This window comes from Geotrypetes seraphini, chromosome 1 (assembly GCF_902459505.1).
Source record: "Geotrypetes seraphini chromosome 1, aGeoSer1.1, whole genome shotgun sequence".
In the NCBI taxonomy this organism is placed as follows: Eukaryota; Metazoa; Chordata; class Amphibia; order Gymnophiona; family Dermophiidae; genus Geotrypetes; species Geotrypetes seraphini.
The window spans coordinates 475,465,200-475,482,790 of record NC_047084.1 but is presented as its reverse complement, the minus strand read 5'-3'; the positions used below and the strand labels follow the sequence as shown (position 1 = coordinate 475,482,790).

The 17,591-nt window shown below is 36.5% G+C and overlaps 1 protein-coding gene across 5 annotated transcripts in view; it reads right to left on the bottom strand.

The window, feature by feature from the left end:
- Positions 1-17,591, bottom strand: part of DOCK8 (dedicator of cytokinesis 8) — a 414,444-nt gene that overhangs the window by 194,157 nt on the left and 202,696 nt on the right. For 4 of the 5 annotated variants that reach the window (XM_033924987.1, XM_033924968.1, XM_033924998.1 and 1 more), the window contains exon 23: positions 3,700-3,795. The exons of the other annotated variant lie outside the window; for it this stretch is intronic. In XM_033924987.1, the coding sequence (XP_033780878.1) occupies positions 3,700-3,795 (96 nt within the window). The remainder of the gene's footprint in view (positions 1-3,699; positions 3,796-17,591) is intronic. 5 annotated transcript variants of the gene reach the window in all.

The following is a 17,591-nucleotide window of genomic DNA, read 5'->3' as shown; positions in this document are numbered from 1 at the left end:
AATCTACCTTCCCCCCCCCCCCCCGCAACCTTAGACATGCATATTTAAGGGGGAAAATAGTATTCATTCATTACAATAATTTGTTATAGGCTCCCAAACATCCTGAAATTTTCTTAAATACCCCTGCTGTGTAGCTATTACCCTGTCCATTTTACATTTATGACATAAATAATTCCACCAGAAACTATAATTCAATCTACTCCAATTCTTCCAATTATTCGTAATCTGTTGTATGGCAACTCCTGTCATAATAAGTAAAACCTTATTATTGTTAGAAGATATTTGACTTTTAGCCCTCATTGACATGCCAAACAATACAGTATCATATGATAATGCCACCGGATTTTCTAATAAACAATTTACTTGACCCCATATTGATTTCCAAAAAGCCAAAATCAATGGACAATAGAATAACAAATGATCTAAAGTCCCAACTTCAAGATGACAGTGCCAGCATCTATTAGATCTAGAGCTATCCAACTTCTGTAAACGAACTGGGTCCAAAACAGAAAAAAAACAAGTTTGTCTCATAGATGCAGACACTGTACATCTCATCCTAATCGCCATTTTAATGCAATGAGGTTTTCACTAGCAAAGGCTGTTTTGCAGCCTTCCCCGCCGGGGCCTGCTATCAATAATGACACTTCAGAGGGAAGGCTCCCGTGGGGAAGACCGCGAAGCAGCCCATTGCCAGTGAAAACCTCATTATATTAACGGTAATCACAGTAAAAGCCTAAATAAAAGAAGCAAACAATTACTTTTATTCTTTTTTTTTTTACAAATCTTTATTCATTTTGCATCATATAACAAATGTAACAATAAATAAGTTAAAATTGAATACAACACTTGTAACTTTATCATATTCAGCATTGAAACATTATAATTTTAACCCAATCCCTCCCAACCCAACCATAATCTATGCATTCACAAAACTCCTATATAATATTCTTTATTATTGGTCTAAATATTAATAAAATTATAAAATCTCTCCCCCCTATCCCTTCCTTTTTATTGTATTTATAATGGAAAAATGGTATTTATTCATTACAATATCTTGTCAATGGCCCCCAGATTTAATTAAATTTATTATAGTTCCCTCTTTGTATAGGAATTACTTTTTCCATTTTATAAATGTAACATAATGAATTCCACCAGAAGCAATAATTAAGTCTACTCCAATTTTTCCAATTAAATGTGATTTGTTGTATGGCGACTCCTGTCATGATCAATAAAAGCTTATTATTGTTAGACGAAATTTGATTCTTTTATTCTTTTGCTAAGTTAGTGCTATTTGAATTTATTCTACATCAAACAAGTTGGATGAAGTTACAGAATTTCAGTGACGTAGCAGAGGGAAGGCTTCAGAAGTATGTGGAAGGTAGTTGGGGTTCCGGTGCACAAAGGGATGGGAGGGAGGGATCTTAACTGGGGCTTATTTTCAGGGTAGGTCTTATTTTGGGGGAAACACGGTATCATCAGATGCACAAGATCCCCATACCAAGGCCTCCAAGGCCAATCCAGTGCCACCAGCATCACTCGACCGCCGTGAAGCTCTATCCTCTGAAGAACTCTGCCTATCACAGGCCATGGCAGAAACACATAAAGGAGGCTGGATGGAGGCAAAGGCTGAGCTAGAGCATCTATCCCTCCGCTCTGCTGTCCCTTCTGTGACTAGAAAAGAAAGGACATCTGAGCATTTCAAGTTGACACCATCAGAGATCCATCTCCGGATGACCCCACTTGTTGATGAGCAGGGTAAAAACACTTGGAGCCAGACTCCACTCTCCTGGGTCCTGCTGAGAAAATCCACCTGCCCGTTCTCGTCTCCTGCTACAAGAGCCGCAGATAGATCGATAAGATGAGCTTTGTCCCACTTCAAAGAGGCACCGTCTTCTCTGTGAGTGATTAACGCTTGGTGCCTCCTTGCTGGCTGATGAATGCCCTGCTGTGGCATTGTCTGACAAAATGTGCACCGCCTTTCTGAGAAGATCTTGAAACACCAATAATGCCAAGCGGATTGCCCTCGTCTCAAGGCAACTGATTGACCACATAGTTTCCTCTGGCGACCAAAGACTATCCCCTGAGACTGGTATCTGCTGTGATCACTGTCCACTGAGGAGGATCCAAAGCATACCCCTGAGAAAAGCTGTACTGTAGCAACCACTAATCGAGACTGTGGCGAGCCCTTATCCCTAATAGAATTCAGACTTCCAGAGACTGAAATTGAGGTGACCATCACGAAAAAAGAGCCACTTACAGATGGTACAAATGGGCCCTTGCCCATTGGGCCACCTCTAGCAAAGTCACCATGGACCCTAAGACTTGAAGAAATTCCCTGGCCTGAGGACACCACAGGATTCCCAACCCTGCCCAGGAAACAACTTTCCTCCTCAGTCTATTCTTTATTTTCAAATAGGAAAGAGCAGACCCTATTGGCTTCCCAAACTGGCTGTCTGCCTAGCAGGACAGAAGCACAGTCGAGGCACAAGAATGATCCCTAAGGGATATGGGGGAAGGGGGGGGGGAAGGGACCAGGACACCCAGGTTTGGCACCCCCAGGGCTAGAGAGACCCCCTTGGGCCTCAACCCCAGTCCAGCGCAAATTTAGAACAAAAAGGGAAGTTGCAGTTGGTATAGGTAACCAAAAAAAAATTCCCCTATTGGGCTGTAATTCTGTTCCTGACTGGGACTGCACAGATATGTCCACCACCTGCTGGAGACTGAGAACAACTGGCTGGCTCAGGGACTGCATAGCTGGTATACAGTCTAGTCAGGATTCTCAGTGTAGTTTTATCTGTCTCCACCTGCTGGTTGGGGTGCACAAACCATCTGTGCTTGTCTGGAGGAACACTATGGAATGATGGCTTATAGAAACAAACTAAAAAAATGAAGGTTGATGGTACTAGACAAGCTAGACAAATGGTGGGATGCATCCGTAGAGGTTTCGTCAGCCGGAGGCCCGAAGTCATAATGCCCCTGTACAGATCCATGGTGAGACCTCATCTTGAATATTGTGTTCAATTCTGGAGACCACATTATCAAAAAGATGTGCGGAGAATCGAGTCGGTTCAGCGAATTACCACCAGGATGGTCTCGGGACTCAAGAACCTCCCATATGAGGAAAGACTGAATAAACTGCAACTATACTCGCTCGAGGAACGTAGAGAGAGGGGGGACATGATTGAGACTTTTAAATTTATCACGGGCCGCATCGAGGTGGAAGACGATATCTTCTTTCTTAAAGGACCTTCAACCACAAGAGGTCATCCACTGAAAATCAAAGGTGGGCAATTTCATGGCGACACCAGGAAGTATTTCTTCACTGAAAGGGTAGTCGATCATTGGAATGAATTTCCATTGCAGGTGATTAATGCCAGCAGCGTGCTCGATTTCAAAAAGAAATGGAATATGTATGTGGGATCTCTAGCCGGGTGAAGTCTGGGGGTGGGTCATTAGCGTGGGCAGACTTGATGGGCTACAGCCCTTTTCTGCCGTCATATTCTATGTTTCTATGGTACTGGTCCATGGTTCCAACAGAGCTGGAAGCCCATAGCAGCAGAAGGAAACTGTCAGGACAACAAAATTAAAAAGGGGGTGAAATGTTTCAGATGCAGTTGAGAAAATTGGTGTGAAAGGCCAGTGAAGTGATGAGATGATACTCTGATAGCTAATGAATATAGTACATTTAGACCCTTGTACCTTTCTGTTTGCTGGCCGAGGTCCAGCACAGGCTGGCTGTATCTCATTGCTGGCTTCAATGAATGTAGACATGCGGCTGCCACTGTGATCTGCCCCCTGCAGCAAATGACCAAAGGCTAATTACATGGTTACTCAATTTCATTTCATCCTAGTCCCTACATAATGGGAAGAGTGAGGTAAGAGAGAAATGAATACCATTCCTTTCCACGCTCAGCCACCCTATTGCTTCCCACTGCTTACGAACTATTGCTAAGTGCTGTAAATGTAAAAAAGAAAAACCATTCATTCAGCAATTCCTCTTGGGATGATATTCGCCCTATACTTCTGTTTTTCATCGGTACCCTGGAGTGTTCACTTGTACAAAATATTAAACTGTGCTTCTGAGTTCCAAAGTGACAGATTAAAAGGTCTCTATGTTTCAGGATTCCACCACTGAGAGGAGCAACCTCAGTGTGCTTTCCCTTGATGCTCTATGTTTGCAGGGTCCTGTCTGGCCCATTTATGTTCAAGTTGATTGATGAGAGAATGGACAACAGCCAAGGTTGAAACCTTGATTGGTACAACTGCTTATATAAGTGTGCTGTTTCAGTCTCTCTGTGTGTATGTTATCCTTGGGGTTGCTAACTCAGCCCAGATCAACCAAAGAAGTTATACCCTACTGCAGTGCTTCTCAACTGAGTTCTTGGGACACACCCAGTCAGTTAGGTTTACAAGAGTCCTACAATGAATATGTGTAAGATAAGATTTGTATGCACTGCCTCCAGTGTATGTAGATCTCTCTCATGCATACTCATTACAGATATCCTGAATACAAGTCTGGCTGATTAGGCCTCAAGGAATGAGTTGAGAGCCACCATCCTATTGCATGCATAAACCACTAGTTGATTTTCTCCACTGAGTTCTTCGTAAATATCAGAACTAAAATATCCCTGCATGCTATGAGACAAATCAGGGACTGGATCACCCAGTGGTGTACCTGGAGGGGCGGGAACTTTGAGAAGAACATTCCCCTCCTCTGTCTGGGGGCACCCCCCTCCTCCGTACGTCTGCAGTCTGCTTGTGTGCGGTTATCAGCTCTGCTGGTCCCTTGCCCCGGAATAGGAATTTGATGTCAAACATTTTTGATTAAAATATTTGTGGGAAGGGTGGGTAGGGAGGGTATAAATTTATGTTTTTAAGATGATGTTCTAAGAAATACAAGTGATGTTTTTAAGGTTAAATGATGTAATATTGTGTTCTTGATGCAAGATGGAAAAATGAATAAAGAATTTGAAAAAAAAAAAAAAAAAGGAATTTAATGTCAAAAGGGGTGGAGACCAGCAGAGCCAATGTCTGAGCAGAGGCAGATAGCAGACCTGTGACTGCTCCAGCACCCCTCCCTGAACCCAGGGCGGACGGTCCCCTCTGCCCCGCCCTTGGTATGCTACTGGGATAACCCTGTTTGGTTTATCTGGTGTGAGCTGGTAATCTTAGTAATTAATGTACAGTATGTCCAACATATGTGGGGTTTTTGAAACTTGTCATTACTTTTGGAGGGGAAGGGGGGTTGGAAGGAGGCCAGAGGAGCTATTTTGTCAGAAACACTTTAGTGAAAGATTCTAGATTTCTCAGAGGTATTTCCCCTGTGTATCTTTTGTAGACTGATGCCATGGCTCTGTTGTTGCTCAGGGTTGCACTAATAAAAAAATTTGTTTTGGAACATACAACTATACTGAATTTTTGCGCATACATTTTTTTCTAGCCTTTCTGCACTTCTGGACTTTAAGCTTAGTTGGAACTGACTTCTACTGACCTTCATGAACAACCATCTGGAACTCTTCAATAGCTTTTATCACTCTTCCTTCTATCATCCAGTTTAGCCATTGAAATTAAGGCTCTTGGCCAAGAATCACAACCATGGCTCCTTCCAGAATCAGCATACATGTACAGTCAAACCTCGGTTTATGGGTGCACTGGTTTTGCGAGTGTTTTGCAAGATGAACAAAACATTCACAAAATCGGCACCTCGGAAACCGAGCTTCACTCGATTTACGAGCACCCCCCCCCTCCGCAATCCGGCATCCCTCTGCGATCCTATATCCCCCGCCGAGCACCCAAATAGCATCCCTTACCCCAATTTGGCACTGGCACCAGCACCAACGCACAAGACATGCCGATGCTGGTGCTCGAAGATCCTCCCTCTGGACTGGGCTGGGCTGGACTGGGCATCGAAGATCCTCCCTCTTGGCTGGGCTGGGCCTTGAGCATTTGCGCATGCTCAAGGCCTTCTGGTCTCGATCTCTCCGAGAATCTCGGAGCGAGCGAGACCAGAAGGTCTTGAGCATGCGCAAATGCTCAAGGCCCAGTCCAGCCCAGCCATGAGGGAGGATCTTCGATGCCCAGTCCAGCCCAGCCCTGCCCAATGGGAGGATCTTCGGGCATCGGCACCGGCATGTCCTGTGCACTGGTGCTGATGCCAAATTGGAATAAGGGATGCTATTTGGGTGCTCGGTGGGGGATGTAGGATTGCAGGGGATTGGGGGGGGGCCATGGAGCAGCGCCGGTGACCTCGAAGGGGGGGACGAATCAAGCGAATTTCCATTCATTCCTTTTTTTTTTTTTTAAATTCTTTATTCATTTTTAATTAATCAACAAGTGTACAGAGTAAAACCATACATTGTCTCATAAACAACACTTGGAAGATCTATCAATATAAACAACAATTGTATATATATATATATATATATATATATATATATATATATATATATATATATATATATATATATATATATATAAACCTATAACCCATTCATTCCTATGGGGAAACTCGCTTTGATATACGAGCAATTTGGTTTACGAGCATACTTCTGGAACGAACTATGCTCGCAAACCAAGGTTCCACTGTATTCTAATTCTGGCCACTAAGTGTCACTGTTGTGTGATGGTTGAGACCTATTTCCCCTCCTTCCCCCACCTCCACTACAGCGAAACTCATTTGCGTGCCAACTTACTGAAACATCAATTCCTATTTTAAAATTGGACAAAAAAAAAAAAAAAAAATTTGGCCCACAGCGACCCACACGGTCTTAATGACCATTTTTAGTGCATCCGGGCTCAAGACAAGGCTTGCTTCCTCAAACACCTCTATTTCTTCAAGAAGTAATCTCTAAGAGAGACAGACCTAAGACGCTAATCAGGTCTGCCTTTATAAATCTGCTGGGGAAGGAATAAATTTATGTATTTACAATGACAATAGAAAGAAATTCAAGTGATGTGTAAAAGTTGTTGGGTTTTTTTTCTAATTCTTTATTCATTTTTTCATCTTACATCAAGTGTACAATATTACATCAATTGAATCAAATACACCACTTGAGATTCTTTTCTATTATCATCTTCAATACATAAATTAAGCCCCTTCCCCACCCTCCCTTTCCACAAATATTATAAATCAAACATCTCATACATGTGATATATTCAAAAATATTGATTAAACCAATAATATAACTATATATCCCCCCTTTCCCATTATTATAATTATATTTTTAGTGTTAAAAGGTGTCTAATCATTACAATATGTTATCAATGATCCCCAAATCTTTTTAAAATTATTATAATTCCGTTTTTATATGGCAATTGTTCTTTCCATTTTGTATATATGGCACAACAAATTCCACCAGAAGGTGTAATTAAGTCTGGTGTAATTTTTCCAATTTCTGGTGATATGTTGAATGGCAACTCCTGTCATTATTAATAAAAGTTTATTATTGTTAGATGAAATTTGACTTTTTATTCTCATGGACGTTCCTAATAGAATTGTATCATATGATAGAGCTACATGGTTTCTAATAAAGAATTAATTTGAGACCAAATTGACTTCCAAAAGGCCATGATACAGGGACAAAAATATATTAAATGATCTAGAGTCCCTGCTTCCAGATTACAGTGCCAACATATTAGACTTAGAGCTATCCAACTTTGTAATCTAACTGGGGTCCAAAATGCTCTATGTAACAAAAAGAACCAAGTTTGTCTCATAGACGTAGACACTGTACATCTCATTCTCCAAGACCAAATTCATGGCCATTGAGATGCAGAAATTTGATGCTTAATCTCAATGCTCCAAATGTCTCTAAGACCAGTCTTTGGTTTTTTATTCATAAATCCAGATATCAATTTAACCACTGTGCGGCCTGGTGTCCCAAGAAATCCATCTGAAAGCATAAGAATTCCAGACTATATTGATTGCTAAGAATTTTCCATTCAGGGAACTCCTCCTGAGTAGCCTGCTTCAGCTGCAACCATTTAAAACTTTGTGATTTGTTTAGACCATATTTATGTTACAACTGTGAAAAATCAAGCAGTTTACCATTTGAAATAACATCATTCAAAGTTCTTATACCTGCAATAATCCAATGCTTCCACACGATTTTAAAACCGCCAATTTGAATTTTGGAGTTTAGCCAAATAGATTGATTTGTTGATTTTTGTATTGGGTTAGGTGTTAAGTTGCTGACATAACGTAATGTTTTCCATGTATCCATCAATATTCTATTCTCTTTACATATTCTAGGCATTTTTATACCGAGAACATGAGAAAGATGTAAAGGAAACATGAGTCGCCATTCCAAATACAGCCAATCTGGGATGTTTTCCATGAGCTCTGGGAGGATCCAATACATACCCTGGCGTAAAAGTTTTAAATGATGTAATATTGTGCACTTGTTGTAAGATGAAAAAATGAATAAAGAATTTGTAAAAAAAAATAAAAAAAATCTGCTGAAGGAAAACAGTTACAGAGCCAGCTCTGTGAATTAGTGACAGTGCGCACTGCCATGTGGAGGAACTCCAGTCTTATTCCTGGATTAGGTCCTCTGCACTTTGAGGGGGTGATGCAGAAAAGCTTGTGGTGGCTTTCTGCATTGGCTTTTGAATTGGCTGGGGCTAGGGCTGCTGTGAATGCATTTACTGCTTTTCAAAACAGCATAGCATTTTAGCATTTGCTTAAGGAGTTGTTCTAGCCATACACTGCAAGAAGTGCAACTGACAGAATGGATGAGAAAATTCTCAAAATACACAAGGAATCATTTCTCTTCTATGCAAAAAACTGTGATATAACTCGGATGTTTATTATCATCATCATCATACATAGCAACATAGTAAATGACAACAGATAAAGACCTGGAAGGTCCATCCAGTCCGCCCAATAGTTATACACTTTATACATTCATGATTAAGTTAAATTGTCTTTATTCTTTGATATTTCTGGGCCATAGATCGTAAAGACCACCTAGTACTGTCCACAGGTTTCAACTAATGAAGTTGCCATTGAAGCTCACTCCAGCCTATCCAAACCATCTCATCATTTGCAGGATACAGGCTGCAAAAGTCTGCCCAGCTCGTCCTCATGTTCCAAATTACTGGAGTTCTCGTCAAAGCCCTCCCCAGCCCATCCTAAACTGATTGGCGAATATCATCATCATTGTCAGCATAGCTATTGCTAGCAATCAGCATTTTTGGTTGCCCTAACCAATGTTAGCAAAGGCCTATGGGAAATTATATCAATCTGACTCTGGAATGTTGATGCAGAATTCTGAGCTCCTGCACAGAATTCACATACATTAATCATCCAGCCAGACTGGATTGTTTATCAAGAAGATAGGCTGCTTGAATGGGACAAAGAAGCCAGAGACTAATCCCATCTACCATGCCTGCAAGTATCACACCCTCCTTATCAATTAAATTAACCATTGTTTCAAACAGTTTACAAATTCTGGGAAATATTCAGAATAAGATTCCAAGCTATAAAAGCCTCCTCTCTGCAGCACACATGGATCTACCTTTTTTTTTTTCTCTGTCTATCTCTCTGACTATCCTTCTCTTTATCTCTGGAACCCAAAGCTTAGACCATCACCCTGCTCTCTTGGCTCTGGTCTCTCTTGTCTCTCTTGCTAGCTTGGGGCATCACCCTCCCCACCCCCCTTTCTCTCTCTTTCTTTGTGTGTTCTCTCTCATTCACAAGAACACAGAAGCAGTCTCTGTAATTGTAACTTTTATGAATGTAATTGTAACTTTTATGAATCCTACTTTTCTGTATGCCTATTTCTATAATATATTCTTTATGCAATCACCTCTGGCTGTGCTTCTCATTTGATTCTATTCCTGGTGAATCTTCGGTGAGGGAATTGAACCTGGGACCTGGCGTTTGTAAGGGCGCCTAACATTACCCCTACAACCTAACATTGTGAGGCCACTATCAATCCTTACAATCATGTTTTGGTTTTTTTTTTTATTAATAAAGTTTATTTTAAATAAAATTAAGAGGTGCAAACAGGTCTTTAATCCCTTTCATTCCGACCCACCTCTACTGGAGGAAAAGATTGTAGGATTATACCGTTTGATTATAGTCAAAACACAAGTACATTTCCTATAGGAAAAGAAAGAACTTAGTTTTGTTTCTTCTAATGAACATTAATAAAAAGATTTGTGGATGCCTTAAAATACCATCTCACAAAAGCATCATGAAGAAACTATAAAAATAGTGAAATATCATCTGTGAGAAGGGAATTCTGAGTTTTTTTCACTATGAAGCAATGAATATGTATTAGGATTTTCTTTTTTTTAAAAAAAAAATCTTTATTCATTTTTCATTTTACAACAAGTGTATCAATAATCGACAATTGAAATTAAATACATCACTTGAATTTCTATCATATTTAACATTAAAACATAAAATTTAACCCATTCCCTCCCACCCCTTCCATAACATATGAACTCAAATATTTCCTATAAAATAATCTTTTTTATTAAACCAAACATTTAATAAAATTTAGAATTCCCCCCTCCTGGGGGCGTGGCTTAGCGCACACACAAAATGGACATGTGATCGCGGCGCTCCTCTTCAACTAGGCAACGGCTATTAAAAAAAGTTATCCCCTTCATGCCGATTTCGGCGAAAAACTAATGCAGTCAATATTGAAACTCCTCCGACGAAACTGAAACAAAGCCCTGAGGGAAGGGAATCAAAAAAAAATCTGTTTCTCCTTCGCCGGTTTTTTCTATGTGCTGGAGCAGCGCAGCAACGAAGGCAAGTTACTGAAAGTGTGGCTGACAGAAGTTAAAGATCTTAAAGATCACTGAGGAGATAAAATAGTGCCTGTCGATATAGAAACTATGACAGTTTGATACTACCCTCCTCCGCCGAAACTAAAATAAAGCACTGAGGGAAGGAAGCAAAAAAAAAAAAAAATCTGTTATTTCCTCACCGGCTTTCTCTCTGTGCTGGGCGGCATAACATCGAAGGCAAGCTATTAGACATTGTGGCTGACAGAAGTCTTCGTGGTCCTAACGACTGTGGAGAAAATAAAATCGGCGAAAATATAAAAAGAAGTGCAGGAGCATGGCAAGCACCCGACAAAATAAAAATGAAACTGGTATGTCGGCAAAAAGGCAGAAGCAGGATCAAATTACACCGAGTAAGGTCCCGCTTCCTGCTGAAGAATCGGATGTGCTGAGCAAAGCAGAAGTTATGGAGGAACTGAGACAAATTAAACAAATGCTTAAAGAGACTGTGAGTAATATGACTGAAATGAAGGAAGAAATATTAAATATCCACAGACAGATGGAAATAAATAATAAAAGAACAACTGACTTAGAAACTAAAATGGAGGTTTTAGAATGTGAAGGAAACAGATGTAAAAATGACAGTTTGGAACTGATTCAATTGAAAAATCAGCTGGAAGATTATGAAAACCGAGGAAGAAGAAAGAATATAAAACTTTTTGGAATGCAGGAAAATTTGGAAGGGAAAAATGCCATACAATTTTTAGAAAATCTAATTCCCAAAATACTGCAATTGGATTTTAAACAACCATTAGAAATAGAAAGGGCGCACAGGATCCCAGTAAAAAATATGGAAAATCAAGGCAGACCAAGACCATTAATATTTAAAATGCTAAGATACCAGCAAGCAATAGAAATTTTAAATGCTGCCAAGAAAGACAAAAATTTAAATTACAAAGGATCCAAAATATGGTTTTTGCCTGATTTTGCTAAAAACACAGCAAATAAAAGAAAGAGATTCCTAGACTTGAGACCTCAATTAAAGGAAAAGGGATATAAATATGGTTTGTATTACCCAGCAAAAATGAGGGTATCTTCTGGAGATAAATCCTTGTATTTTGAAGATCCGGAAAAACTAAAGACCTTCCTTTTAAAATCAGAACCTATGTCATTCTAACATAATGGATGTTGAAACGATCAGAAGATTTTAAGACTGGTTTTGATGTACATTCTGAAAAATTTTCAATATAAAACTGTGAGACTTTGGAATACTGAAGAAAGAAGAATATGAAATAAAGAACAGGAAATAAAACAAACTAAAGAAAAAGACAAAAAAAATATAAAGAAGAAATAGACAAGAAAGATGGACTGGAAACTCAAGAGTCTAAACTTTAGAAAAATAAAAGTTGGATGGCTGGAGTAAAGAGTGATCATAAAATAATTAAAAACTTGAATAAATAACAAAAGGAGGAAAAAAGAAGAATACACCCAGATAATGATACAATTTGGTAAAAGAAGAAAGCAGAATGGAAAAAAGGATATTAAATAAAATGACTAATGACACTCAAGAGACTAAAGGGAAGAAGGATATAAATAAGAAAACATGATCTATGACATTTAGATGCAAGTAAAAGAAAGGAAATGAAAATGTAAAATAAATAAGAAAAATATACTAAATATTAATTATAAATTTTGATTTTGTAATATTATAGTTTCAAAAGGATTTGATATTAATTCAAAAAGAGGAAAAATATAAAAAATATATATTAAAAATTTCATTTTTTAGAATGAAAGGAAAAAAAAAAAAAATTTGTTGAAATATAAATAAATGATAATAATTATAAATTTATAATCAATTTTTAAAGAAGTATATTAAGATATGGATATTTATTTTTATATATTAAAAAGAGGATATGAATTGCTGGAATAGAATATATGAGATATAGAAAAAATAACATTACTATATTAAATATATGTTTATGATAGAATTTTGTGATATAAACTAAAATATTGGGGAAATATAAATTAAAGATTGATGAGTAGATAAAGATACATTAATGGAATGTTAGGAGTAAAATATGGTTAAAGTTATCAAAGGTTAATATAACAGATAGAAAATATAATTATTTCGAAAATGGTAAAATGGTAAAAAAAAGATTTTATGTTTAGAAGGAGATATACTAAGATACAATGTGAAAGATTAATGAATTTATTTTAAGAAATGATAAAGGGAATATTAATTAAATATTGGTTGCCTAGAGGGGAGGGGAATGTTCGGGTTGCTGTTCCAATGTGTGTCCTTAAGCAGTCATTATATTGGGGGGAAAGGGTGGGAAAAAGATGGGTTTTACTAGAATGATTAAGGAAAAGATTAATAAGAGATTGGATACTTCAGGGGTAAAAATGTGTGTCATAGAGAATATTTTTTGGATTTTAAATATGAAGGAAGAAAGGAAAAAGATTATGATGATAAGTTTTAAAATATATAATGTCTTTTAAGATATATTCTATTAATGTCAATGGCCTGAATCATGTAATCAAAAGGAAAAAGGTATTAGCATTTTTAAAAAAGCAAAACGTGGATGTTTACTGTTTGCAGGAGACTCATCTGAATATAAAGGAATCAAAAAAACTAAAGGATGGGTGGGTAAAGGAATGTTTTTTTGCTCCAGCAGCAGGTAAAAAAGCAGGAGTAGCAATTCTTATAAATAAAAAATGTACGGCCAATTTTAAGGTAATAAATTCAGATCCACATGGAAGATGGATACATATTGATATAAGTATGGGAAATAATGCCCTGACGTTGTTCAATATATATGCCCCTAATTCGAATCAATCAGAATTTTTTAAAAAGTTACAGAGTATGTTGTTACCACTGGCTGCTTCTAATTTAGTGGTGGCTGGAGATTTTAATGCTGTAATGGATCCATTATTGGATAAAAAACTAGGTAAAAGCATAAAATCTTTAGGTTTAGATAATTTGGCTCAATCATGTGATTTGAAGGATATATGGCGTATTCTTCATTTTAATGATCAGGAATTTTCATTTTGTTCACAGGTTCATAAATCATTTTCAAGAATAGATTATATTTTTGTTTCAACAAATAAGGTGCAACAGGTTATTAAAGCTTCCATAGATCCTATTATTATTTCGGATCATGCAGGAGTATGGATAGAATTACAATTGGATCAATTGGAGAATGGTAGACCTCTTTGGAGATTTGATAATGCATTGCTTGTGGATGACAGATTTTTGGAAAATTTTAAAACACAAATTAATGATTTCTTTCAAATAAATTTAGTGGAGGATACATCTATTGAGAATGTATGGGATGCATTTAAAGCAACTATGAGGGGTAATATTATATCATATTCAGCTTTTGTTAGGAAACAGATTAAAATGCAGTATATAGAACTAGAAAAAGAAATTAAAATATTAGAAGCTAAATTGGTAAGTAAATGGGAACATGAGGTTTTGCAAGCTCTTTTGAAAGCAAAAGGTAAATATAATGAATTAACTTCAAAAATGATAAGAAGAGATTTGTTTTCCAAGCAAGCAGTGTATTATGGAAATTCTAATAAGGCGGGAAGACTATTGGCAAATTATCTTAAAGCAAAAAAAAAGAAGAACTAATATAAATGGGATAAAAGATGATAATGGTATAATAACAAATCAAACAAATATAATTTTAAAACAATTTCTAAAATTTTATAAGGACCTGTATTCTTCCGAGCCTTATTTGGAGAGACAAAAAGATGGTAAAAATTTTTTAGATTCTATTAATGGACCTAAGATTCCTGATCATATAAAACGGAGTTTAGATGAACCTATATCATTAAAAGAATTAGGAACAGCGTTGAGATCTCTTAGAGTTGGATCCGCTCCAGGTGGTGAAGGTTATACAGTAGAATTTTATAAAACATTTCAAAATGTCCTTTCCCATATTTACTAAATTTATATCAGACACAACTTATAAAAGGTGATATTAAAGGTACTATGGCTGAATCAATAGTAATTGTTTTGCCTAAGCCAAATAAAGATCCTACTTTGGTTTCAAACTACAGGCCTATATCTTTAATAAATGTGGATAATAAACTTTTGGCGAAAATTTTGGCTTTGAGATTAGCCAAAGCTCTCCTACATATTATAGACACGCATCAGACGGGTTTCGTTGCTAAAAGACATTCCTCTAATAACTCTAGATTATTGTTTCATATGTTAAATTTATCAAAAAAAATGGATGAACCGGCTTTTACAGTTTCATTGGATGCAGAAAAAGCGTTTGATAGGGTAGAATGGAATTTTTTGTATCAGGCTTTAGAATGGTTTGGTATAGGTTCTGGATTTATACAAATGGTAAAAACTTTGTATAGCTTCCCGATTGCAAGATTAAATATTAATAATATGATATCTGATGGTTTTCAATTGCAGAGGGGAGTTAGACAAGGTTGTCCTTTATCTCCTTTGTTATTTGATGTTGTATTAGAACCCTTATTGTTAGCAATACAGCAAGCAAGGGGTATACAGGGTATTCCATATTCTGATATGGAATATAAAATTTCGGCTTATGCGGATGATATTTTACTTTATTTGAGGAATCCAGAGTCTACCTTATCTTGTCTATTGGAATTAATTGATATGTTTGGCAAATTTTCAGGTTATAAAATTAATTGGAATAAATCTGAAATTATACCTTTAAATGTTCATTGTGTAAAAGGATTAATTGACGCTTTTCCGTTTATATGGAAAGAAGGATTTAAATATCTTGGCATTCAAATTAAAAATACAATTGAAGATACCGTAAAAGAGAATGAAAAATTTGTATTAAAAAAAGTTACGGAATTATGTGAGCAATGGAACCCTTTACATATTTCTTGGTGGGGGAGAGTTCAAACTATTAAAATGATGATGTTGCCTGTAGTTTGTTACCAAATGAGTATGATACCTATTTATTTTCAGGGGTCCTTTTATAAAAAGCTTAATAGCATTTTAACAAAATTTCTTTGGCTTGGTAAATCACCTAGAATAGCTTTAGTAACTTTGCAAAAATCAATTAAGGAGGGAGGGGTAAATTTTCCAAATTTCTATAGGTACCATCAAACCTATATTCTACGTCAGGGTATGTATTGGATCCTCCCAGAACTTATAGATAATGCACCAGATTGGTTGTATTTGGAATGGCACCTTATGTTTCCCCTAAATTTAGTTCATCTTCCAAGTATTAACATACCTAGAAGATACAGAGAAAATAAAATATTAATGGATACTTGGAAAACGTTGAGGTTTATAAGTAAATTAACACCCATCCCAATAAACAAATCAACTAATCAATCTTTATGGATAAACTCCAAGATCAAAATTGGCGGAGCTCAAATCCTTTGGAAGAACTGGATTATTGCAGGTATTAGATCTCTAGATGATGTTATTTCAGAAGGTAAACTGCTGGAATTTTCACAATTGCAACATAGATTTGGTCTTAGTAAAACACAAAGTTTTAAATGGTTGCAATTGAAGCAGGCCATTCAGGTTGGGTTCCCTGAATGGAAAACACTGAATAATCAATATAGTTTAAAGTTCTTATGTTTTCAAACAGACTTCCTAGGGCATCAAGCCGCATTGTGGTATAAATTAATATCTGGATATTTGAATAAAAAACCAAAAAATGGTCTAAGAGACATTTGGAGCATTGAGATTAAGCATAAAATTACTGCATCTCAATGGCCACTAATTTGGTCTTGGAGAATGAGATGTACAGTGTCAGCATCTATGAGACAAACTTGGTTCTTTTTATTACATAGAGCTTTTTGGACCCCTACACGTTTGCAAAAATTAGATAGTTCCAGGTCTAATAGATGCTGGCACTGTAGTCTGGAACCTGGGACGTTGGATCATTTATTATATCATTGTCCCTACATTAAAAGTTTTTGGAATGCAATTTGGCCACAAATTAATAAATTGATGGAAAATCATATAGCAATATCATATGATACAGTGTTATTTGGAATGATGATGAGGAAAAAAGTCAAATTTCACCAGAAAATAACAAACTTTTATTAGTCATGACAGGGGTTGCCATTCAGCATATAACTAACAATTGGAAGAATTATAAAAACCTAAATTATACATTTTGGTGGAATACAATATGTCATATATTCAAAATGGAAAGAGCAATAGCAATACAAAGAGGGACATATATTAAATTTATAAAAATATGGGGGCCATTGACAAAATATTGTAATGAATAATTAGTAGGATTTCTCTTCTTCTTTTCTTCTTTTCAATATCTTCTTTGCGACACACATGAAGGGGAGGGTAATGAAAACAACTTTTACACAATATGATATAATATGATATACAATATGTAATATATGATTGGAAAATACTAGAAGGGTGGGGGGAGGGAGAAGGGATAAAAATATATTTAGAATAATATGTATTAGATATAAAAGTGATATTGTGTATTCATTAATTGTATTTCAATATTTTGTACACTTTATGTAAAATTTGAAAATGAATAAAAATTATAAATCTAAAAAAAAAAGAATTCCCCCCTCCCATTCCTTCATTTGTATTATACTAATAAATGGAACAATGGTATCTTTTCATTACAATAATTTGTCAATAGCCCCCAGATCTCTTTAAATTTTTTATAAATCTCTTTTTGTATGGCTATTGTTATCTCCATCTTATAAATATGACACAATGAGTTCCATCAAAAGCTGTAATTAAGCCTGCTACAATTTTTCCAGTTATATGTTGTGATATGTTGTATGGTGACTCCTGTCATAATCAATAAAAGCTTATTATTGTTTGATGAAATTTGGCTCTTTGTTCTCATTGACATACTGAA